The 24,106-nt window shown below is 51.9% G+C and overlaps 2 protein-coding genes across 19 annotated transcripts in view; both read left to right on the top strand.

Moving 5' to 3' along the window:
• EPN1 (epsin 1) overlaps positions 1 to 22,061 on the top strand; it is a 33,130-nt gene extending 11,069 nt beyond the window's left edge. For 2 of the 18 annotated variants that reach the window (XM_053360542.1, XM_053360543.1), the window contains exons 2-13: positions 1,040 to 1,504; positions 2,385 to 2,634; positions 9,237 to 9,376; positions 9,795 to 9,902; positions 12,563 to 12,664; positions 13,634 to 13,705; positions 14,988 to 15,089; positions 15,731 to 15,989; positions 17,167 to 17,334; positions 17,561 to 17,662; positions 18,149 to 18,391; positions 19,503 to 22,061. In XM_053360542.1, the coding sequence (XP_053216517.1) occupies positions 1,277 to 1,504; positions 2,385 to 2,634; positions 9,237 to 9,376; positions 9,795 to 9,902; positions 12,563 to 12,664; positions 13,634 to 13,705; positions 14,988 to 15,089; positions 15,731 to 15,989; positions 17,167 to 17,334; positions 17,561 to 17,662; positions 18,149 to 18,391; positions 19,503 to 19,852 (2,124 nt within the window). In that variant the 5' untranslated portion in view covers positions 1,040 to 1,276 and the 3' untranslated portion in view covers positions 19,853 to 22,061. The remainder of the gene's footprint in view (positions 1 to 1,039; positions 1,505 to 2,384; positions 2,635 to 9,236; positions 9,377 to 9,794; positions 9,903 to 12,562; positions 12,665 to 13,633; positions 13,706 to 14,987; positions 15,090 to 15,730; positions 15,990 to 17,166; positions 17,335 to 17,560; positions 17,663 to 18,148; positions 18,392 to 19,502) is intronic. The other 16 variants (XM_053360544.1, XM_053360545.1, XM_053360546.1 and 13 more) reach the window with 16 other exon arrangements.
• LOC128399277 (uncharacterized) lies at positions 20,436 to 22,061 on the top strand. The gene is made up of 2 exons (XM_053360561.1): positions 20,436 to 20,521; positions 20,552 to 22,061. Exons 1-2 carry the CDS (start codon positions 20,479 to 20,481, stop codon positions 21,475 to 21,477), a joined length of 969 nt encoding a protein of 322 aa, XP_053216536.1. The 5' UTR covers positions 20,436 to 20,478; the 3' UTR covers positions 21,478 to 22,061.
• Positions 22,062 to 24,106: the final 2,045 nt, after the last annotated feature.

Genomic DNA, 24,106 nt, shown 5'->3' with positions numbered 1-24,106 from the left:
CACCCAGTGGATTGAATACCACACACTGCCCTTTCTATGTTTGAAAGCATGGCTTATAATCACCAATTTTATTTGGCCTGCCTGTGTTACTTTATATGTTTAAATCGGGACTGGTGGAATATTCTTATTGCTAACGTCATCTGGCAATGCGTGTTGTGATTTATTAGTTATTTGGGTGTTTTTTCCTGTTACGTTATGAAATAATTGGGGAGGGGAGGAAGACAGGTTCAACTCCTTGCTGGATTATATAGCTTTCCGGAGTGGCCTAGGGCTGGTTGCTGTATGTTGGCCTGACCTATTCTACAAGGCAGTGGTGAGGATAAAAGGAGGGAACTATTTAAGTCACCCTCAGCTTTTTGGAGGAAGCATGGAATAAAAATGTGGAATAAATGTTCTGAATAGTGGATCTTGATCCTGGAGCCTGATGCTCCTTTGATCAGAGGGAGGCTATGGCATGCATCATTCTTCTTTCCCCATCTTCTCCTCACCCCGTCCCTAAACAGGGTTGGGTGTGACACACTCTGAGCTGCCTCCCACACCCCAACAGGTTGGATCTCCAAAAATTGTTAGACTGCAACTCCCATCATCCCTGACATTGCTGCTTGGGAACGATGGGGGTTGTAGTCCACCAAACTCTGGAGAGCCAAGACTGGGGAAGGCTGCCTGGGGAGGCGGGCGTTGTTTGCCTCTGTTTGAAGTGCTGGACTGGAGACTTTTTGCTTCCAATCCAGAACAGGAAATTCTTACCCGGCTATTGAACAGCAGAAGTTCTGAATCTCCCTCTCCTGGTTTTGTTTGCTTCTAAAGTGTCTAGCCCTCAAGACAGAGAAGCTTGATAGCATGTGGGAAGACAGGGAGAGTTCTTAGAAAAGAGGAAGGGGCGGAAGAGGACTTCCTTTGGTCTGAGGGAGAGGGTGGCTCCTTCTGAATCCTTTACGAGTTATCAGAATGAGAGATACAGATTGAAGCAGCAAAGCCTTGGAGAAGGGGACCGTTTCTCTTACCACAGACTAAAAAGTTGCTCTCCTTCTCTTGCCAGGCGCGTCTTGGAATGGCTGCCATGCCTGGATGGCTTCGGAGGGTGCCCGCGGCACACTAGGGACCCTCAGCCAAGCAGCACCAGGGCGGCTGCGGTGGCCTCGCCCCTCAGGAAGCCAGCCGGGACCCGGGAGGCCACCTCTCCTGGCGTGAGCCGGGCCCGTCTCAAAGCCATCAACGGGAAGCTTGGGGAAAGGGGAGGCCGCCCTCCCCACCGCCCACTCTGACAGCCGCCGCCATGTCGACCTCCTCGCTGCGCCGCCAGATGAAGAACATCGTGCACAACTACTCTGAGGCGGAGATCAAGGTGCGGGAGGCCACGTCCAACGACCCTTGGGGCCCGTCCAGCTCCCTCATGTCTGAAATTGCAGACCTCACTTACAACGTGGTGGCCTTCTCCGAAATCATGAGCATGATCTGGAAGCGTCTCAATGACCACGGCAAAAACTGGCGTCATGTCTATAAGGTAATGAGCTCGGCCGGTGGTAAATTCGGTTTCCCTTGGTTGTGAAAGGTGGCTGCCAAATCGAGGGAGGCGCCATAGCTCAGTTGTAGCACATGCCCTTTGCCTGTTTAAGGCCTCAATTTCAGGCCCAGGTAACTTGGGGTGAAGCAGCGATAGGCAGCCTTTTCCCAGACAAGGGTGGGGTTTGGGTTTTGGTGACCCGTAGGGTACCACATGATTTGGGGGGGGCGGTTTACTGCCAGATGGGGCAGCAAGGCCCGATGAGAAAGGCACAGAGATGTTTTCCCAGCTGCAGGGAAACAGTCATGAGTACCACTTTGCAATTGCTTTTCCATTGCATAAGGAAATATAAAACCTTGAGCTCCCCCAGCGCCTTGCCTGTGCTTGCTTCTCCTTGGTGTGAGCTTTCCTATATCTGGTGAAACTGATGACGTTGCTACTTTCCAGTGGTTCTCCAAATTGAAGCCTCATGGTTGCAGAGTGACAAGTGAAAGTTTTGAAGAGAGGTGCTGAAGGATCTTGGCTGGCACAAGGCTGAGAAGACAGTCCCTCCCAGAGACCTTGGACTAGAGTCTCTGCCATTTGGGGAGTTAACTGTTCTGGCCTTATTGGAACATTTGTTCTGATTTGGTATCGGACAAATGTTAGATCTCGTTTTTAGAAGCCCCTCTGGCTAGTGCTTTGGGCCTCTTCCACCACGCTACTTCTGTGAAGAATTACGCACAATCTTTTCTCCCTCTCTCGTAATACTTGAATAACCTTCCTCATCCTGGCACCTTCTGTGTGTTTGTTGGCATTCCAGTGCCCTTCAATCCCTAGCCAGCAATGCCAGGGATCAGGTGTGCTGGAAGCTGGAAGCTTTTTCTTCCTCTTCTTCCAGGCCATGACGCTGATGGAATACCTGATCAAGACGGGCTCGGAGCGGGTGGCGCAGCAATGCAAGGAGAACATCTACGCCATCCAGACGCTAAAAGACTTCCAGTACGTTGACCGCGATGGCAAGGACCAGGGAGTCAACGTGCGGGAGAAGGCCAAGCAGCTAGTGGCCCTCCTCAAAGACGACGAGCGTCTCAAGGAGGAGCGGGCCCATGCCCTCAAAACCAAGGAGAAGCTGGCCCAGACTGCGACCGGTGAGTGCTCATTCCCAGCCGGGTGGCCTCAGTCAGGCTGGCAAGCGTTGCCGAAACTGTTTAGATGGGTTGTGGAGCCTGTATGGTGTGGCTGTTAAGAGCAGCCATTGCCAACCTGCTGCCCTCCAGATGTTTGAGACTTCAGACCCCAGCCAGCTTGCCCAGGTGGCTGATGGGAGTTGTAGCCCAAAACATCTGGAGGGCACCACGTTGGCTGGGATGGAGTATAAGCAGGTTCAGATCACTACATAGCTGTGAAATTAACTGTGCAACTTCAGGACAGTTGCTGTTTCTCTGAGCTCAGGAATCGCCAGTGTGGTGCCCTCCAGACGCTGATGGACGACAGCTCCCATCATTCCTAACCCTTAGCCATGCTGGCTGGGGCTGATGGGAGTTGGAGTTAGACAACACCTGGAGGGCAACACATCTGCTACCACAGCCTAAGTTATTGTGCAGGGTTGCTGTGTGAATAATACAGTTAGGATATGCTCAACTCCCCCGTGCACAACCAAACTGCAAGGCACACTACATAAAACCCAACTCAAGGGGGATGGGATAAACATTTTTATATAGAAATAATTTTTCAAATGTCGTTTGTAGCGAGCACAAGCAGTTAGAAGGGGAGGTGTGAGCTCTCCCTTGACCCCCTCCCAATTGAGTCAAGAGTGGATTGTTTGGGTTCTAAGGCAGGGGTAGGCAGAAGGTGAATTGGAACCTGTTGATACATCATCACTGAATTGAGGTAGATAAAGATTTCTGATTCCCAATCGTTTTTAACAGTGGCAACCATAAAACGATCCCCTTCCAAATTATACCACTGGCATGAAGAATGCTTGGGGGCAGTGGCTATAACCAGGAGTGAATGTTTGTTAGGAAGGAGAAGGAGCTCACTTTTCTTCTGCTTTTCAGAACTAATCCCAGTGTTCAGCATGGGTTTAATGCCCAATGTCCACCTTTTGCACTAGGCTCCAGTTAGTGGATCTTGGGGGTTCTAGTAAAAAACAACCCCAAGCACTCAGAGTAGATTCTTCAGGCTTGAAAGGCCTGTTCCAAGGTGGTCTCCTATCCTGGTCTCCTATAGCAGGAATGGCTATAGGCAGCCCATGGGCCAGATCCACCTGCAAAACAAACTGAGGTGAGGAGTGTTAAACAAGGTGCAGTTAGGCAAAAGTGTGCATCATGCTGTTTGTAAGGAAAAGCAGCAACGGAATGTGTGGGTTTGTGCTTGCGCTGTTCTCTTGCTACCACCTGCTCAGCTGGGAAGACCAAAGGTCCACTGCTAGTTAGCACCTTGAGGTGAGTCCTTGAGGAAGGTACTGATATGCCTCTGAATACCAGTTGCAGGAAACTGCAGGCAGGGAGAGTTGCCGTTATGCTCAGGTCCTGCTTGCATGCTTCCCACAGGCATCTGAATTGGCCACTGTGAGAACAGGATGCTGGACTAGATGGGCCATTGGTCTGATCCAGCAGAGCATTTCTTATGTTCTAATGAAGAATGATAGTTCTCCAGGCCTTCTTCCTCTGTACTGAAATAACTTCTCACCTTCTGTGTAGGTCAGGCACCCCCAAACTCGGCCCTCCAGATATTTTGGGACTACAACTCCCATCATCCCTAGCTAAAAGGACCAGTGGTCAGGGATGATGGGAACTGTAGTCCCCAAACATCTGGAGGGCCGAGTTTGGGGATGTCTGGTGTTGGTGCTTTCTGTAGCTGGAAAACTCTTTAGTGCTAGGTCATACCAGACCAGGACATCATCTGAGCCATATGACACAGCTGTAAAGCTAAGCAGGTTCAGGCCTGGTCAGTAATTGTCTGGGAGTTTTAGGCATGCCACTGGACTTTCCTCATGGGAGGAAAGTGTGATGTGGATATAATATTTTTATTGCAGAGCTCGACAGTCTGGACAGGAACAGGAAGCTGGATTCTTCTGGCCACCAGACCACTTATGGTGGAAAATATAGCCTCCCTTAGTAAAATAGTGGGTTGTTCCCATGGAGTAGCCTTCCCCAACCTTGTGCTCACAGGTTTGCTGGCTAGGACTTACAGCAGCCACAGTCCAAAACCGTCTGGAGGGCAGCAGGTTGGGGAAGGAGGCTGGAGAGATTAGAAGATGATGTACAAAAGACCCTTCTGTGAGGATACTGGATAGAAGAAAAACCACATGTTCCTCTCTTGGGTTGGTCCTTGAAGTTGTCCTGGGAAGGTCTTTGGGGCCCATCCCTATGTTGTTCCCTGTTGGTTCTCCTGAAATGTTACCTGCTGAAATGTCAGAGACAGCCGCTCATCCCTGATAAAATGTAGTTCTGGCTCTGCAGAACCACGTTCCCCTCCCTCTTGAACTTGGCGGGTCGCCAGGCTCAGAGGCTAAGTTACAGGCCTCTGTGATCTGTCAGTGCCCCCTTTCCATTTTGATAACCCCCAGATCAAATTCCAACTCTGTTGTTTGCAAAGTGCCTGGCGGGGCAGAATGAGATAAGGAAATGGGAGTAGCTTTTGCTTCCTATTCTAAACTGCTCAGCAGAATTATGAGGAATTGGTTAAACATTAGAGGCATGTAATAAGCAAGAGGCAGGGGGACTTTCTGTCTTCCAGTCTGCTAAAAGGGCTACAGCCCATACTGAATGAGCTTATCATTTACCCCTTATCCATATTCCCACTTAAAAACACCCCCACGCTCGACGTGCAGAGAGCCAGTCTGCTGCTATTTATTCTTCTGGTGAACACCCAAAGTCCAATGCTTCAATCACACAGACCACTTGATCTCATTCCTAAGCCCATTGATTGAAATACAATACAATAAATTCCTGAATACAGTCGCTTCTAAAGTGGACTACAGACTTTAAAACTATAAAATCACAACCACAGATAAATAAAAAGCAGCAGCAGCAGTTCCACTCAGCCTACGGCAGTCCTGAGCATTGGCCTCTCACTCTTGGATGTATCAGGATTCCTGGGGTGATTTTGGGCTGGGATAGGACAGGAGGACCTGGAACAAGGCAGGTTATCCTGATGAGAAAAGCAGAGAGTGGGCAGAGCCTAAGTAGAAGAGATAGTAGAGAGCACTTTTTATTTAAAAATAGCTCCCACCACCACTTCAGTCAGGTATATTGGGTGACCCCAAGTTCTGATTTTGGAGAAAGAGAAGAGGCCATATCTCAGTGGTCAAGCGTGTGCTTTGTATACAGAAAGTCTTGGATTCAACTCCTGGCATATCTTACTTAAACGAGTTGTATATCAGGTGCTGAGAGGGACCTCGTTCTGCCTGAGATGCTCGGGAGCTACTGCCAGTCAGAGTATAATAGGTATGGGGGAACTTTTGGCCCTCCAGTTGTGGCTAAATGATAAATCCCATCAGCCCCAGCAAGCCTGGCCAATGGCCAAGCCTGATGGGAGTCAGCGTTCAGCCACAGCTGGAAGGCCATGGGTTCCCAACACCTGAAGTAGACAATACTGTGGGCCTGATCTGTTCTAAGGCGGCTTCTTGATTCCTTGATCTGGCTTGTTCTGAATTCTGCTGCTGTTGCAGATTAGAAGTTCCATTTTTCTCTTCCTCTTCTTCCCACCCCAGCCTGCCCCTAGTACTGGCAGCATTGGCGGTTTAGGCCTGAGGCTTCACATTAGCTGGCCTCTCTTCGGAGGACAAAGTGTGTGGACTGAAGCTTGGATGGAGCCAAAAACTGTTTCTCAAAAGGGTAGTTGCTGGAGCCTTCCACGTGGCTTGGAAGACATTAAGAAACAACTGCAAATTAATTGAGCTCTTTGCCTTTTAGTTATCCTAACTCTTGATTCAGAACCTGCTTTCATGCTGGGTGTGTCATATCAGTTGAGCTTTAAGCCCAGCCCTACAAGAAGTGTTCTCCTTTGGTCTTGCGGAGAACTGACTCTTTAGCCTACCATCTCTTTCTTTGGGCTCATATAATAAAGCCACAGTGATCCGCTCCCCTTAAGTTGTTAATTGGAATAGCCAGACAGGTTCCAAAAGGGCACATAAGCACTCTGGATAGTTCCAGGTTGAGGGAATCCCTAAAAGTCCACACCTCGACAGCCCAGCTTCTGCTCTTTTATCACCCTTTACCGTTTCCCAAATTAACACATTGTTTCCCATCTCTTTATATACTATTCTTCCCCCCTCAATTGCACCCTCATCCACAGTCTGCCATTTTGATGGGCCCAACATAGATGATGAACATTCTGTGGTTGCCAGGCAACTGCAGGGCCTGTATGCGTCTGCTTAGACGCCTAGGAAGCCACATATTTGGTGTTTACTAAGCCCTTCCCCAGGCCCACAAAACTCCTCAGTGTGGCTCCAGAAAGCCAGTAAGTGGCAGCTCAGTCAAGTTTGGGAATAAGTATCTCATTTCTCCACTGAACAGACGGGACTTGTTCCCGAGCAAGGCTAAAATATGCCAGTGACTCCCCTTAGTTCATCGGAGATAATTACATTTTTGCTCCTTTCCATTCCAATCCACCTCTTTCTTTCTTTCTTTCTTTCTTTCTTTCTTTCTTTCTTTCTTTCTTTCTTTCTTTCTTGTCAAGGATGAGATTTGGGAGAGACCAAGCTCTCCAAATGTGCCCTGTACATTTTGACAGATTTGCGTTATCTGAAGAGCACGCAAGCGTCGGTTACACAAAACCTTTTCCCGGTGGCCAAAATAACTTTCCCATTAGCTGACACAGAGCTCAAAAGCTTGCAGCCTCCCGTTTGCGAGAGGAATTTGGTCTAGTGCTGTCGTATGTATTTCGGCCGGGCTTGTGAGAGAGAGAGAGAGAGAGAGACTCAACAGTTCCCTGCCGGGTTTCCCTCTGACAGGGAAAACATACCCACAGAGAAAGATTAGTGAATCATCTGGCAGGCAAGTTCCTCTTTTGAGGGTAGATCCATGTACCAGGCTGGCAGAACTTGTTCCCTTGAGGAGAAAGTGGTGGCGGCGGTGGTGATAATGGAGGAAAACTGTAATGACCTTGACTATAGCAGGGAAAGCCACTGCTCTCCCTTTCCTCCCTCGGCCACCTCCGTCTCAGCCATGGCCGGAATCCCACCTCCATGACACTGCTTTGTGCGGTCGCCTGCATCCCTGCGCTAATGAGGGATGGCAGTTGGTGCCAGGCTGTCTAGGGGGTGGGGAAGACTTCTATTCAGGTCATGGCACAGCGGCTGGGCCATTCTCCTCTCTCTGCTCCGTCACCACCCCCAGCCATCTCTGCCAAGGTTCGGCCAGAGACTGGGGCTGGATCTTCCACGGTGTGACGGCTGTTCCATCCATGTGCTATTAGCTGAACCAGGGTCCTTATTTCCCCACCCCTCTCCTGCGCATGCTAATTGCTGACATGTATCAAATGTGAACCTCATGCTGCAGTCAGGTGTGCCTCCTACTAGTGGTTAGGGGAAATGTCCACCTGCTTCCCCACAATTTCTGCAAATTTCTAAAACTGATCGCGGTTTATCCCGTTGGCTCAGAGCAGATGATAAAGTTAAAAAGGATGGCTTTTTTATTATTACACTCTGCATGGTGTTTGACAAAGTTGCAAGGGACAGCTTCCCAGCCTGGAAAAACTGGAAAAATAAAATATGTTCATACTCTAAGTAGGCCAAAGTTAGTGCTAGCTGCTCAGGAATCCACTGAGCTCACAGAACCATCAGAGCCCAGAATACAAGGGGCCTGGAGAGATTGTGGGGCAGAGAAACATAACCTGCCGCCAGTTAACTGCACACCCACTTTTTCTGTAGTGGGTCACTTTTTGCCGTGGAGAATTAATAAAATTTCAGGCCCCTGGGCAGCTAAGGATTTCGTATAGGATTTCAGTCCGTCCTATGATGTGGCAGCTTCCTGGGATTTGGAAATGCTTCAGCTGTGACTCCAAGGCTTCCCTGGTGTTAGAGCTGAACAGTGTGGAAACCCTTCTCGCTGTTTTAATTGGGTGCCCAAGCTATGGCTTGTCCATTTGTACATTCTCTGGCTGAGCAGAGATTGGCAGCTGGGTCTAGTCAAGTCCTAGTCCAGTGCTGTGTAGGGGAGGGCAAACTTGTGGGATTCATTGTGTGCTTTGCAGCTGGAGCCAAATTCAGAGTGGTGGGTTGGGAGGGGATGGAGTCAGTTACCCACTAAACCCCATACTGGGGTAACCTGTGTGTGTTACAAATACAGATCTACACCTGAGTTACCATAGAGCAGGAACACAAAAGTTTAACACTGATTTGCAGAAAAGCATAGTCTTGATAGTCCTGTTTTACACTGAGGCTGAAAGAGAAGCATTTAGCACAAGGGCAGCCATGGGAAAAGGTATTCAGTTGTGTGTGTTTTTAACATTGCTATTGTTTAACTCTTGAAAGTCTGAACCCATGCTGATCTACTGCAAATAACCCAGAGATCTATAAGGTAGATTCCAGTTTGCCTGCCCTTCTGCTGTTTTTACTTTTTTACAGGTATTAACAAAAATTATATACTGCTTTATTGTAAATAAAACCTCTGAAAACCACTACACCATGGTTTGCTTTTTGCTCTCTCCAGTGATGCTACCTCCCCATAGCACTCTCCTGCCTGCTGTGTCCACCTTGGTGGTATTAACCCTTTCCTTTCCCACCCGCTTTCTTGTTTCTCAGCTTCTTCAGCTTCCTCATCTTTGGCAAATGCCCCAGTGGAAGCGGAGCAGGCTTGGCCCCAGAGCAGCGGGGAAGAGGAGCTGCAGTTACAGCTGGCGCTGGCCATGAGCAAAGAGGAAGCGGAGCAGGTAAGCGCCAAGGTAAATCTGTCACTGGCGACTCTTTGGATGGGCGGGGAGGGAAGGGATGGTGGGGGTTGTGGACATTTGGAGAGAGATGTGGGTACGCCCTGCTCCCCCGGATGAGGGGATCTACTGTTGTGTTCTCAAGGCTTCTCCTGCAGGCAAATAATAAAAGCTGACTAGGAAAGCAGAGCTACAAGCTCTTTTAATTTGGCACTTTCCTGGAGGAAAAGCCTTTCCCTCAGATCCAGCTGGTTCTGGCTCAGAAGCGGGCAGTCCATGGAGGTGCTGGCCTGCTAATCTGCTTCCTGAGCATGTCCCTTGTATTCAGAAATTGAGCCTTATTCAGCTCCCCCCTCCCACCATGATTACCAATGGAGATAACGGGGGCAAGCCTGTTGACCTCTCTCACACTTACCCATTGATATTTCTGCAGCCCCCCTCACCGCCCTGCAATTTGGGGAACAAACATGGTAATCATGTTGAAGGGAGGGAAGAGCCAATCTGTGGTGCTCGTGAGAGGAAAGGAAGTGGATCATCTCAGGTTTTTATTCCCCCCCCCCCTTGACACACTTAGTGGTGATACCAGCTATATTTGCACAGGATAATGATAAGGAGGTGGGAGGTGGATTTGACCTCCACCCCAGATAGCATGATCCCAAAGGCTCCCCTCCACACTATTCTGCACCTTGTATGCTTTCTCCCAAGCTGAGACAGAAGCAAAGGATTCTTTCGCCGCCTCTTTCTTAGCCTCAGTGGCAACTGGAGGCCCTTCAGATATTCCCATCGTTCCTGACTACTGACCTTACTGGGAGGAGCTTGTAAGACAGTCCAGAAAGCCAGAGGCCTAGGAGCCTGGATGTTCCCCAGTTCATCTGCCAAGATCACCTTTGGAGATCCTCCCCTGGGGTCTGCCATGATTTAAAGTGAGACGGGGCCTTTTCAGGGGTGGCCTCATTTATAGACCGTGTTGTCCCCAGGGGTGCTTACCTACCAAGTGCCTCATAGTAGTGCTTTTATTGGCCATTAAAAAGGAAGCCTCATTGTTTTGTTATCTATTCTGCTTGGTATTAATGTTCGTCTTTTCTATGTATACTGGCCTGAAAATATTTTATTGAGCAGCAGCCTTAAAAAAAAAAAATTCAGATAAAATGATGCACTCAGTGAGAGGGCTAAAGAAGCTTTTGCCTGTGCCTTGGCTTATGAGAGAGTGAACAAAGTCCAAAAGGAGGATCCTGGTAACTTAAAACACGCACGTTGCAAGTTTCACCATGGCTTACCACCCTGCACCAAAAAAGGTTCACTAATTAGAAAGCGGCGGGGAGATTTGGAGCACCATGTAAAATGTATAGAATTCATAAAAGTACATCCCATTAGTGCTGGGGCAAAGATCCGTTTCAGCCCAGCAGGCCCAGACCCTCCTGACCAGCCACCCCAATAGTTAAAAGATGGTTACTTTTGTAGTAGTTGCATAAATTGGTTTTACCAAATAAGACTGCTGAAACTGTACAATTACCGCCCCCCAATCAAATACTTAAAATTTCGGCCCAGAAGGGCATGAAGTTCATGCCTCCTCTGTAAATGAATCTTTTTTTGGTGGAGTTGTAAATTGGTGGGCAGAGCTGATTCAGCTATTGGCCAATGTCAGCCCTTCTGGACCTTCCAGCTCTTGCTCAATTTATAAAATATGCCCCCTGTTCGTTTGGTTTTTTTAAAAAAACAACAACTGCTGACCAGGAAGGTGGGGGAAGGGAGGACATGAGATTTATGCTGACTCAATGAACAGATTGACTTGTCCAGCTTTGTTTCTAGTGTGTGACCCCCTCTGGGCAGACGCTGCTAGCAGAGCCTTGTGGGCGGCTGAGCTTTTCCGTAAGCATTTTGGTAATGAAGTCAGTCCCCGTTGGGGGAACGGAACCCTAGAGTTGCTGGCCACACGCTCCACTGGCCCACGTTGGGAGCAGAGGCTGATGGGTAGCGGGCCGGTCTGCTAGCTGCCATCTTGCGCCGCAGTGCATCCTGGGTAGAAATGTTAAAAGGTTTCAGGGTAGCTGTGGGTCTGTTTATTCATTTGTTTGTTTTCCTCAGTACTACTTGTGGTTTGAGAGGAATGGGGGGAAGAGACAAAAGCAAGGCACAGATGTGTTTGAACCGACGTTCCCTGACAGGAAATGGCTTTTTGATTGAGATTTTTCATCCAGATTTTCGCACAGAGCCCCCCCTGCGGTGACGAGCTCTCCCTCCTGGCTGGGGGAGATCGGGAATGCTTCCGTTCTCTGTCGCACAGGGTGCACACGAATTGATCCTGCCCCCTCAAAGACACCAGGTTTTGCCTACCTTTTTTCTGTTGTATGTTAACCTCTCCCGCAGCACCAGTCTCCTTAGCAGCGCTGCCCCCCCACCTCCACCCAGGATCACGTGGGCTGCCGCCTTGTTCAGGTTTGCCTGCCGGTCTTTCTCAGCGGAACAACACAAATAGCTCTTGACCCGTCAGTCTTGGCGCTTGAGGTTCTTTCTTTAGCCACACACTCTATCCATTATAATTATTATTGTTAATGCTACTTGGGCCTGCTCTTCCTTTGAGTGAGAGGATGGAGGAGGAAGCTGTCTCCCATCCAGACACCCACCAGTTCCCTGCCCACAGAACTTCTGTGATTCTGGCAGCCCTTTGTCCCAACCTGTCGCCCTCCAGGGGCTGATGGGAACTGTAGTCCAGAGCCTCTGGAGGGGGGCCACCAGGTTGGACATAAGCTGTGCAGCTCCCATTGGCTGTGCCCAGACCTGCCACTCAACACACGCCACGCCCAATCAGACCCTAAGTCCTGCTTTTTTTTGTCGCCTCCTTTCCTTTTCTGTGGCTCCTCCCAAGTGGGGTGATTGTGTTTGCTTCCCCCATCCCAACCCTTGTCCGTTTAATTTTGGCTCCTTATTTTTGCCACCTTATTTCCACTTCCCTCCTCCTCCTCCTCCTCCTTCATGCCGCATTTCCTTCCACTTTACCCTTGTTGTTTGCAAAACAGAAGGCCGAAAAGGCAGGGGGGAGAGACAGAAAGACCCACAACAATTTAACTTTACTATCCAGGGAATTGAGCTAGAAATATTTATTTTGAGGGTTGGGGGAGGTGCCTGTTTCTACACCAGAGATGTCCAGCCTTGGCACAAACGATTCTTCCTTTCCTCCCCCCCCCTTTCTGTCTGAAATAGTTTGGGGAGTCGCATGTCCTTCAGCATGAAGGGCTGAAGCTCAGTGGCAGAGCACCTGCTTTGCATGCAGAAGGTTCCAGGTTCAATCCCTGGCATCTCCAGGTAGGATGAGGCAAAACTCCTGCCTGAAGCCCCGGAGAGATGCTGCCAGTCAGTGTAGAAAATACACAGCTAGGTAGACCAGTGGTCTGACTCTGTAGGAGGCAGCTTCCTATGTGACAGGGGCACTGAACCTGCGACCCTCTATATGTGTTGCTGGACTCCAGTTCCCGTCAGCCCCCAGGCAGCATGGCTGCTGGTCAGGGCTGATGGGAGTTGTAGTCCAACATCTGGAGTCACAGGTTATCCACTTGTAAATCGAGAAGGAAGTGCCTTTCTTCCTGCCATAGAGGATGTCTGCTTCTCTAGAAGGCAGTCTCTCCTAGCGCGCGGGAAGAGCGGGGCTCATTGTTACCTCTGTATCCTGCTCTTCCAGGGATCCCCCGTGCCACCTTTACCCTGACAGCACCCCTGACTGGCTTCTGTGGGATTTGAACCCAGATTCTCACCTTGAAGCTTCGTCCTGTAGCTGCTAAACCGTATTAGCTCTCTGTGATCTCTATGTCTTGCCGGGGATTTATTAAAGTGCGATCAGGAGAGAAAGATTCTGGGATTGGCCTCTACAAACTTGTGAAGCTTGCTCCTCCTTGAATCGCTCCTAGATCACACCCCTCAAGCAGCTTGCATAGACAACTCGGGGGAATTGGAGTGCATAAGGGGCTGTGGTTCAAGGGCTTCCCCGAATAGCACAAGTGTCCCTGGGAGGGAAGGTAGTTCCCCCATCCACACTGAAGAATACTTTAGCTGAGCAGAGGGGAAGCACAATGGATGGAGAAAGCTGAGAATCCGGGTGGTAAGGGGACCGCTAATCGAATGGGCATTTGCCGCAGAACCTGGCGATATTGGGTTGTGTGAAATGGAGGTGCCTGCAGTCCGCCCAACTTCTCCTTCCTTCCTTCCGCCACTCCCTCCCTCCCTCCGCTGTGTCGAGCTCCATTCCATGCCTCTTACGTTGTGTTTCTTCCCCCCCAGCCCCCTGCAGTGGCCGACGAGGACCTACAGCTCCAGCTAGCCCTTAGCTTGAGCAAAGAGGAACACGACAAGGTTAGACGCACACCTTCTGCCCCCCACCCGCAGCAGCTCCTCCTCTCGAAATAATCAACTAAACCACTTTCCACCCCCGGCCCCAGAGCAGGCCCCAGCCTCACACTTTCCCCACTAACTCAGCGTTCTCTCTCTCTCTCCACGTCCCGAAGCAGAGCGATGGCAACAGGGGTGCCGTGTCTCCATTTTTCACTTTTAGACCTCTTTAATTGTCCCGCTGTGTAGAGTCAAGATTTCCCGAGGTGCCTTTCCCCTTCCGAGGGAGGCCCGGAAGGTAGGACAGGTCAGTCCGCGTGTCCTGCTGCTTCGAGAGGCGATGGGTCGCTGGTGCCTGCTGAGGCGGGTCTTGCGTGCGTCTTCTGCAGAACGGAGGCAATGGACAGGAGGAGGAGGAGCTTCCTGAGCCATGAGGAAATGGGGGCCAGGAGTGCTGGCTGGAAAGGGGAGGCCATCCCTTGGAGTAAGGGATTTTTGGGGTGGGTGGATATTTAGCGGAGGATGAGGAAGGTGGTAGTTAACAGATTGGAGCAGCTTTGCCAAGCTGGAGCCCTGAGATGTTTCAGACTACAACTCCCATCAGCCCCAACCGGGCAGATGGGAGTTGTAGTCCAAAACACCAGGTTGGCAAAGGCCTGGTTAGAGCTTGAGGGTAAGGAGAGAGGAAGACTTCCGCTTTCTCCCTTTGCGAGTGGAGCTTACTAGCTTCAACCAGCAGCGTGGAGGAAGGGAGAAGTTAAGGGGAAACACCAGAACAGAAAGGCCAAGGCTGGCCAAGCCACTTCAGCATTGGGGGGGGGGGGGGCGGGTGGTCTTGGAGCCAGAATGCCAAGAAGGGAGGCAAATGTAGATGAGGTGCTGTTCGCTTGGGCACCTGCATTTTCAAGGGGGGTTGCAGGGGGGAACGAATCAGGGCTCCCATGAAGGGGTGGGGGTGGGAGGAGCTGGGCAGCCCTTGGCTCCTTCCTCGGCTCTCCGGATTGCCCACCTGAGTCGGACAGAATCATAGTGGCGGCTGCTTGAAGCATCATCTGGCACACGGCCTGCAGCAGGCCCTCGCCCAGCCAGTTGCCCTGCACCAAAACCACCAGCCCCAGCCAGCACAACCCTTCCTAGCTAGGGAGGGTGGCTTTGGCCCTAAGTGCCAGGCGGGCGCCAGGCTGGGCGAAGGCTGGGCCATGAAACCTCCGCGCTGCCTGCCTCTCCTGAAGGTGAGTGAACTGCTTTGCCCCTGGCCTGCGATCGCTGTTGATGCCCTCTTGTCCCTCCCACAATCCCCTTGCAGGAAGAGCGGATCCGGCGTGGGGATGACCTACGACTCCAGATGGCCATTGAGGAGAGCAAAAAGGAGACGGTGCCTGCCAAGGAGGAGGTGAGGGTGGAGCAGGCAGGGTCCGGGCAGGTGGTTCTGGATGGGTACCTGGGGCAGGGAGGGGAGAGGAGAATAGTAAGGGGGGCCATTGTTGGAGGCAGAATTGCCAGGTACACAGGCCTTGGTTCGATCCTGCAAGGCAGCACTTTAATGTCCATCTGAAACTTTTATTTTTATTTTTCCTGCCAAGGAGGTGCTCTGGGTAGTAACCATGTGACAGTTGTCTATTTTCTCCTCCCATGTACGTAGATTTCCCTACCCCTTTTTGCTAGGCTGAGAGAGAGAGAGACTAGTCCAGGACCACCCAGGGACTGAGTGGAGATTTGAACCTTGACCTCCCCAGGCCTAATCTGGCACTCTAACCACTGACCTGCACTATTTATTCCTTTGAGATAGAGAGATACCCCAACTTTCCTTTCAATGAGCTCAAAATGGGGGTACAGTGTTTACTCATCCATAGTAATCTATGAGGTAGACAAGGCTGATACTCTAACCACGATGCCATTCTTGCTCTTGGGGTATTATAAAGCGGAGGGTGTGGCGGTATTGGGGGGGTTGTCACTGTTTTCCAAATGGGACAATAGAGACGTGATTAATTCCCTGACCCGTTTCTCTGCCTGTCTCCCACATTCCTTCCCCACCTGCCCCACATGCAGTCATCCCTCATGGATCTTGCGGAGGTCTTCACCGCCCCTCCCACTGCGGACCCCTGGGGCGGCCCTCCTGCTCCCGCTGACCCCTGGGGTGGCTCTGCCCCAGTTGTATCCGCAGCTCCCACTGACCCATGGGGACCATCTGCTGCCAGAGCAGCCCCTACAGGAGACCCATGGGGGGCCTCTGCGGCGCCTCCTGCAGCCCCCCCAGACCCGTGGGGAGGGGCCCCGGCTGCAAGCAGCGACCCGTGGAAACCTGAAGGTAAGAGCGAGAAGTGACGGAACAGATCAGGATACGATAAACATGATTCAGCATTTGGCCTTTTGTTTAAAATCAGGTTAACTGAAAGGGCTTAGGCGACCTTCCTCACTTGCTCATTTCTCTCCTGCCCCCAGCAGGAAAAAAGATACTTTGGGGGCATTTATGGGTTCCTCTGCCTTCCAAGGTGGGAGACACCACTTCAACTAGCTCTCTGTCTACCCCCTTCTGCTGTGTGGTGGAAGACAGGCAGGATATACATTTAAATAGTAGCTCTGGTGCTTCAGCTCTGCAGCAATTTTCCTTTCAAGACTCTCCCTTCCCTTCCTTTTTTTTACTAGTAGGCAATTCATCATTTGACCCTGTTTGATGGGTGGTGTTATTTTATTTGCCAGAGAGGAGCTGTGGCTCCATGGTAAGAACATTTGCTTTGCGCTTAGAAGGTCCCGGGTTCCTTCCTTGGGCCGACCCCCCACCACCCCAGCTAAAACTATCAGATGATGGGAACACAACTCCCGCCTGAGTCCTGCTGCCAACCAGAGCAGGCATCATTGGCCTAGAAAGACTAGCAGTCCGATTCGGTATAAGGCAGCAGCTCCCTATGTGTGTTCAAACCTCGCAAAGATGCAGCGATCTCTTGTCGCAGAGCTTTCTCACTATCTCAGGCAGGCTGCCCACTGGCCACAGAGAACTACCATATTTTTCGCCCTATAGGGTGCAGCTAGTTTTTTGGGGGGAAATAAAGGGGAAAAAATTATTTCCCCCCCAGGCGCGGGGCTGGGGCGGGGGAAGCCTGAGCTTCCCCCGACCCCAGCCCCCAGAACAGACTGCTATCCGCAAGCCTTGGGAGCCCGGCGGGAACTCCCACCGGGCTCCCAAGGCATGCGGATATCTTCCTGAAGCCTGGAGAGCGAGAGGGGTCGGTGAGCACTGACCCCTCTCGCTCTCCAGGCTTCAGCGAAAGCCTGCGTTCGCCCCATAGGACGCACACACATTTCCCCTTCATTTTGGAGGGGGAAAGTGCGTCCTATAGGGCGAAAAATACGGTAAATTACCGTTCTGTCTGTGTCAACCTGGGACTCCTAGGTGTAACACAAATGCATACACGTCCGTCCTGATGCACAACGGACAGGCTGTTTCCCCAGACGTTGATAGTCTGACCCGCTTGATGTTTCCCCAGGCGGAGGTTCCTCTGGGACCACGGCAGCGCCACCCACAGATCCATGGTCATCTGGACCAGCTCCCACGTCCCAAGGGAAACCAGCGCCCGATCCTTGGGCCCCGGCATCCACGTTTTCTGATCCCTGGGGCGGCTCCCCTTCCAAGCCCAGCACGAATGGCACAGCAGGTGAGGGACAGCGAGGGCTCCTGAGCCCCTCGGCCTGGCGGAGGGAGGCTTGGGTCAGGCCGGCTGGGAACTGGGGCTCCTGGGCGCCTTATCCCCACGAACGAGATGCAGGGAACGGACCCCCAGCGCAGGATTGTGTGAGTCTGTGGGGAATGGGTCCCTTCCGCCCTTGCTCTCCTGTTAACCCTGCTGGCCCACCCCCTTCTGCCTTGTCCCTCCCCTCCAGCTGGCGGAGGCTTTGAGCAGTTTGGCAGCCCCGGGGATGGGGACGAGTTCTCTGATTTCGACAGCCTGCGCCCGGCACTGCCCAAATCTGGGAGCAGCACAGGTGAGCCCTGCTCCCTGCATGGCTCCGCCTTCTCACCTCTGCACCTCCACTTTGCCCTGCATGTCCCTGTCTCTTGCCTGCCACTTGCTTACTCTCGACCCCCGGGACTGGGTGGCAGCGTTTCCTGGCATTGCCCTCTGCCTTCTCTTGGGTCAGCTAAACTCAGCTCAGAAGTGACACCCCACGGACCAGTTTTGTTCCTGCATGTACTTTGAAGAGGGGTCTTTTTCTTTCATTCTTTCTCCCCTTCTCACCCCCCACCCACCCTCTTTCCGGCTTCTTTAACCCAGGGCTTGTCTGACCCTTGCATGATTCGCATTGGGAGCGTGTGCCTATGACTGTTGCAAAACCCGAAGGGTGTATCTCCGCTGGCCTTTGTCTTTTCCCTCCATGTTTGATCTGTGCTCTTCTGCATCTTCCATTCCCTTCTCTCGCCACTCTTTCCTGTCTGGCCCCACCAATCTCTCTCTCTCCCTCTTTCTTTAGGTGAGCTGTCCCTCTTAGCCGGGGAGGTGCCCATTTGCCGACCTGGCAGTGGCACTGACAGCCCCAACACTTTTGACATGGCCTCCATGGGCGGGTCGCTGCCCGAGATCTCCAAGCCAACGCGGAAGACCCCAGAGTCATTTCTGGGCCCCAACGCTGCCCTCGTCGACCTGGACTCCCTGGTCAGCAAGCCTTCTACTGCCTCTAGCATTGCAAAGGCCTCCAACCCCTTCTTAGCCCCTGGTAAGTGCTCTGGGGCCAGGGCACTCTGGGGGTTCAAGCAGGGCAGAGAGAAGGATATCTCCTTAGTTCTGTTTAGTTGAGTCATACAAGTCAGAACGGGGAGGGAAAGAACCACGTCTTCTTATATCTGCATGACTCTCGTTGGGCAGGAAACTCTTGCCAGGACTCTCTTGTCTGGCCCCCTATTTATGGGGCTTCCTGTTAAAGCAGGATTAAAAGCAGACCTCTTGACGGGCTTAAAAATCTCTTTCAGGGTAAACCAGGGAGAAATACGCAGATGAAGTTGGTTTGTGCGGCTTATTTTGTGTAATGTCGCCACATTGAGTCTCATTGTTGCAATGAGGGGTTATGCAAGGCAGAGACCCCACCTTACCCACCAGAAATCTTCTGCTCAGCACCTTCATGCATAACATCACAGCCATGAGGCCTAGAAACTTGCTTCACAAGCATGTGCAAACCTCCTCTACTACTCCATACCACCCTGTCCTGCTCCCAGCCTGAGGTTTGAGCTTGGAGCGGGGAGGTTGGGAAACACAACTTCTGGCTCCTTGGAGGCTCATGCAGTAGATTTGGATGTAGGAGCCACAGGTCAGTTCAGTATTGCCGGCCTTGTTTATAAGGTGCAAATGAGACAAGTCCTCTTTGCTTTAAGCCAGGCCTTCCTTGAGCTTGAGTCTGGTGGGTGAAAGCAGAGCAGGGTTGATACACAGTAACTTCCAGGATGGGCTTGAGCAGGAAGATTCAGGACAGATAAAAGGACATACTTCTCCGTGCTTCAGCGCGTAGTTAAACACTGCTCCCACAGAAGGCAGTGATGGCCGCCAACTGGGATGGTTTTAAAAGAGGATTAGAGATATTCATGGAAGACAAGGCTATCAATGGCTGCTAGCCACAATGGCTTCTGGGAATCTCAAGCCACTGTGAGAACAGGATGCTGGACTAGATGGGCTACTGGCCTGATCCTGCAGAGCTTGATGATGTTTTATGGGGCTGCAGAGGAAACCAAGGCTCCTGAGAGTTGAGGGTGGGAGGCATCGACCCAGGACTTCTGGGTTCCTTTTAACTTGTTTTTCTTCCTCCTCCTCTCTCTCTCCTCTGTCATCCGCTGCAGGTTCAGCCCCAGCCCCAGCCGCGTCTGCCTCAACTACAAACCCCTTCCAGGCGACGGCCGCTGCCCCGCTTTCACTCAACCAGCTCCGCGTCAGTCCGGTCCTCCCTTTGTCTCAGCCGGCGCCCCCTGCCTTCCCTGCCGCAGCTCCTATGGTCTCTGTCTCCCCCATGGCCCCCGGGATGCCCCTGGCCTCCGTTTCCCCCATGGTGGGGGTGCAGCCTTTGGGCGCTGTCCCGACTATGGGGCTCCCTGCCATGGGCCTGCCCCCTCAGAGCCTGCCGCCCACTGGCGTCGTCCCCAGCAGCACCTCAGCCGCCTCCATGGGCAGCACCAACCCCTTCTTGCTATAATCAGGGGGATCTTTTAGCCCTGTGGGGATGACACCCCCTTGTCACCCCCCCACATTCCCAGTTTGCAAGGGGGGGCCCTTAGTTTCCACCCACAAAACGGGGCAGCCGGGAAGGCGGGGGGAGAGAGAAGGAAGGGAAGAGACTTAAGTCCTTATTGCGAGCTCCTCCACCCCCATGTTGGGGGTAGGGGGGACTTAATTTTTTCTCTTTTTGGTTTTGGTTTGGGGGCTTAATTGAAGAGCTCCTCCTTCCCCCCTCCCCCGCTGCTCTTCGGGGCAGCTGGGAGACCCCATTTCTGCTGTCCTCTGTCGGCGTCAGGGGCAGCTCCCTTCTCTAACTCAAGTTGAGGTTTCAGCGTCACATTTGAGGGGAGGGAACTATGAACCAACAACAGATCTAGAGTTGTGGGGGGTGTTGAGGGGTGTGTGTGTTGGTCTTCTCCAAAGGCAGGTGGTTGTTGTTGCTGTTCTTTGTGCCCTCTCCTGTATTGGCCACAGAAACCCTTCCCATGTTGAAAGGCGAGGGGGGATTATCATATTTTGGTCAACCCCTCCCACACCTTCCTTCATGTGTCTCTTTCTCTCTCTCTTCCCTTTTGCAGAAGGGATGGAGGAAGAGAATTGGCCATGTGCCTCTACCTCCCTCCCAGGCCCTTCCAAACAAAGTTTCCTTGTGGGTAGTGGGGGGGTGGGGAGAGACAGATGGACACTGTCCTTTTAAATTATGATTTTATTTTGGTAGGCACTCCCCCACTTCCCTTCCAGATGTTTGGTTACATCTCCATCCCCTCCTGCCCCACCCCTCTGCTGGGACCAGCCCTTCTCTGCCTCTTCTTTTTTTTTTCCACTAAGGGGGTGACGTCAGTGAATCCCCTTCACTACACCTGGGAACGGTTGAGACCCTGGGAATACTTGTCTCTTCCGTCTCCGGGGCCAGGCGGGATACCACTAATCTGCGGTCAGAGACCAAAAGATGGATCTGGAAAGGGGGGCTGGACCATCATTCCTCACAGGGCGACGAGGCCACCGCTACACTTTGCCGCCTGCCCTCTGCAGACTCCCGGGCCGAAGGGAGCCACCATTTTTGTTTCGTTTTGCAAGGATCGTGGAGCCCTATTGGCGCATCACACCTCGGGGGGCGGGGACTTGAAGCAGCCAACACAGCCTGCTGTGAAGAAGGAACCTGGAAGCCATCGGAGGATCGATACTCTTGAGAATCTTAAAAAAAGAAAAAGTTTTCCAACAGCAACGTGTCCGGGGAGGGAGGGGGGGACTATTGCAGAAGTTGAGTCTCTCTCTCTCTCTCTTGGCCTGCTTTGTGGAAGCCCAGAAACAGCCAAAGGCCCCCTGCCAGATGTGGAACGGCAGGGGATCTGTAAAGCCCAGCCGCCCTTCTCCGTTTCTGGACTGCAGCAGGCCAGGGTGAGGACTCGGATGATGAGTGTGGACAAAGCAACAACGTCCCTGCGGAGGAGGAAATTCTCCCTCTCCCTCTCTTTCTCTTATGCCAAAAGTGCGCATTGCTTGAAAAGGGAGCCGGGGGGGGGGGAGAGGAGAGGAGAGGACACGCAGCCACACCCACAACCCAGGGACCCCACTTTGCAGCACTCTTCGCACAGGGGGTGATCAAATGCAGTCTGAGCCGTCCACTCTCCACACGTGACCTACTTTTCTCCCTCTCCTGCTGCAACCTCCTCCTTTGTGTGCATGTGGGGGGTTTTTGGGGGTGGGGGTGTTGCTCCCACTGCTGACCCACTCAAGACCCCAGAGAGGACGTGCCATCTTTGACTTGTAAAACAGCGGAGTCCTCCGTCCGTTCCGACAGCATAGCAAAGAAGCCCCCACCGTTCTTCAAGACTCGTTGAGGGAGGGAGGGAGGGAGGGAGGGGGGAGATGGGTAGGTGGCCTGATTCTGGCCCTTTGGGAGCCAACAGCTTGTGGGGAAAGGGAGGGTCCGAGGCTGCGTGTGCGTGTTTGTGTGCGTGCGTGCGTGTATGTGTATATGTGTTGCTGCTGTAAGTGATTGTCGATTCTTATTTTATGCTACGGGGGGTGGGGCGCTTACTCATTAGCACCCAGGACAATCTGCTAAATCCCTCATTCTTCCCCCACCCTCTGCCACCCCAAATCTCTTGCAATTGTGTTTCTAAAGTGGGTGGGACATCCTACATCTCCCTGCTGCTGCTGCCGCCACCCCCCCAACCCCCCCCCCCAATCATGCCAGGGGATAATTTTCTCCCGACACCAGTCAGTATATTTGCAGAATCATTGTGTCATTGGTCAAGGGGTTGGGGTGGGGAAGAGTGGCTGTATGTGACCCTCCCCCTCTTGGCTCTACCCCATCCCTTCCGTTATCTTCCCCACCCCGACCCCCAAGCCTACCCTGGTATGCATCAGAAAAATGCTATTAATGAAATGAAATAAATGGAAATTCTTCTATGGCACCCAAAGGCTTTGGCCCCTGGGTTTGCTTTTGAGGGAGAAGGGCAGAGCTGGGCTCGGGTGGGAGGAAGATGAGGGCGATGTGCATCATTTCAACCTTGAATGTGGAGCCTGTGTGCTGCCCTTCCCCGTGATTGTTGCTGGGCTACAACTCTAGACATCTCTCACTACTGGCCGTGCTGGCTCAGAGCGACTGGAAATGGCACCTTAGAAAATCTGGAGGGTGGCAGGGTCTCCATCCCTGACTTAGGCCATCAATTCCCTATGCAGTGAATTCCTACGAGACTGAGCCTCTCCTGAGATGACAAACCCCTTTGTTTTGAGCTCCCCTTGTACAAAATCAGAGGCCAGAGGGCTTTGAAGGTGGAAATGTCGAGGTAAGTTAGGATTAGAACCACAGGAATATGAGAACATGAAGTCGCCCTCCTCCTCCACCCACAGCAGTAAGTCATACCTAGGCAGCAGAACAATGACTTCCAATAATAACTCTTAGGACTGGCTAAGATGGGGGTAACAAATGTGGGCCCTCCAGGTGTCGGAGATCTGAGTGGGCAAGCTCCTTCCAGACTTCAACCCCACTCTACCCACCCACCCCCAGGAAAATGCTGATTTAATTTTGTCCAGTGTGCATTGGAAGTGTATACAGACAAAAGACTTGAGATTGGATGTGCTTGCTCACAGTCTTACAAGGGTTTGCTATTTCCTCCCAGTATTACTTGGGACCTTGAGAGGGTGCTTTGGGTTCAAATAGCACTGGTTGTTGTAGGCAAAATGGGCCATTGGATTGCTCCGTGAGTGGTTTATGGCCCTGTCTGTGCTGCAGGCTGGTTCTGTTAGCAGATCAGGTTCCTCTGCATACGCTAAGGCGCAAGGTGGGCTTGGGGGCTGAATGATTATGCAGTCTGTGATGTGGGAGCAATTCATACTGGCACCTTAAAGGGGCAGTGGCTTGAAATAACGTGCGAGCATGTCTTATGTAACCAGGGAAGGGATGATGCCTCATGTGTGGGCAGCAAGTCCCTTTGGACCCAGCTAGAGGAAAGGCTATTCCCTTTCCACACCTTTTCCCCTCACCACAATTGGCAGCCTGGCTAGCATTCTCAACCTGGGAGTGATGCAGGATGCCTTCCTCAGCTTCCATATAGATGCTTCAGCCATGCTCATTTGCCATCTGTTAGAAGGGCCTTGGCCTACCTATGAAACCAAACTGAAGTGCTAGCCTGGGCTTAACCAACTCATACTCTACGTCAGGTGGGTGATATTTTTATATCTTCCCCCCTTTAAAATCCATAAAGGTCCCTGCAAATCAAGCTAGCTGGAGAGCATCTAGCCATTCCTACTTGCTAGTACTGTATTCTGTTTACATGTGGGAATATTTTTCCCCCCTAGCAACCTCCATCCCGCATACCTGTAATTCAAAGTGGTACATCCCATTCTGCTACCTCATTCTGTCACCTATGTAAATAAGGCCTCAAGATCAAGGGCACCAAGCTGCTGGTCCCTCTCTCAAGTTTGTTCTTTCTCATATCCTGGATTTGCCCCTTAGCCACTCCTTTGCAATACAAAGAGGATACAATACAGTGACACTTGCCCCAAACTCATGCCATCCAGATATTGTTGGACAACACTCCCATCATCCCTGAAACGTGGCCTTGCTAGTTGGGGCTCATGGGAACTGGAGTCTGGGAACACCTTGAAGGGCCCCAGGTTACCCACTCCTACCCTAAGTATTTGCAGCAACCTAATAAGGTCAGGTTACAAGGGATGCAGGTGGCGCTGTGGGTTAAACCACAGAGCCCAGGGTTTGCCGATC

This window comes from Podarcis raffonei, chromosome 13, assembly GCF_027172205.1.
Source record: "Podarcis raffonei isolate rPodRaf1 chromosome 13, rPodRaf1.pri, whole genome shotgun sequence".
NCBI classification, from domain to species: Eukaryota; Metazoa; Chordata; class Lepidosauria; order Squamata; family Lacertidae; genus Podarcis; species Podarcis raffonei.
Note: the sequence above shows the minus strand (reverse complement) of the source record. Positions and strands in the feature narration are given on the sequence as shown.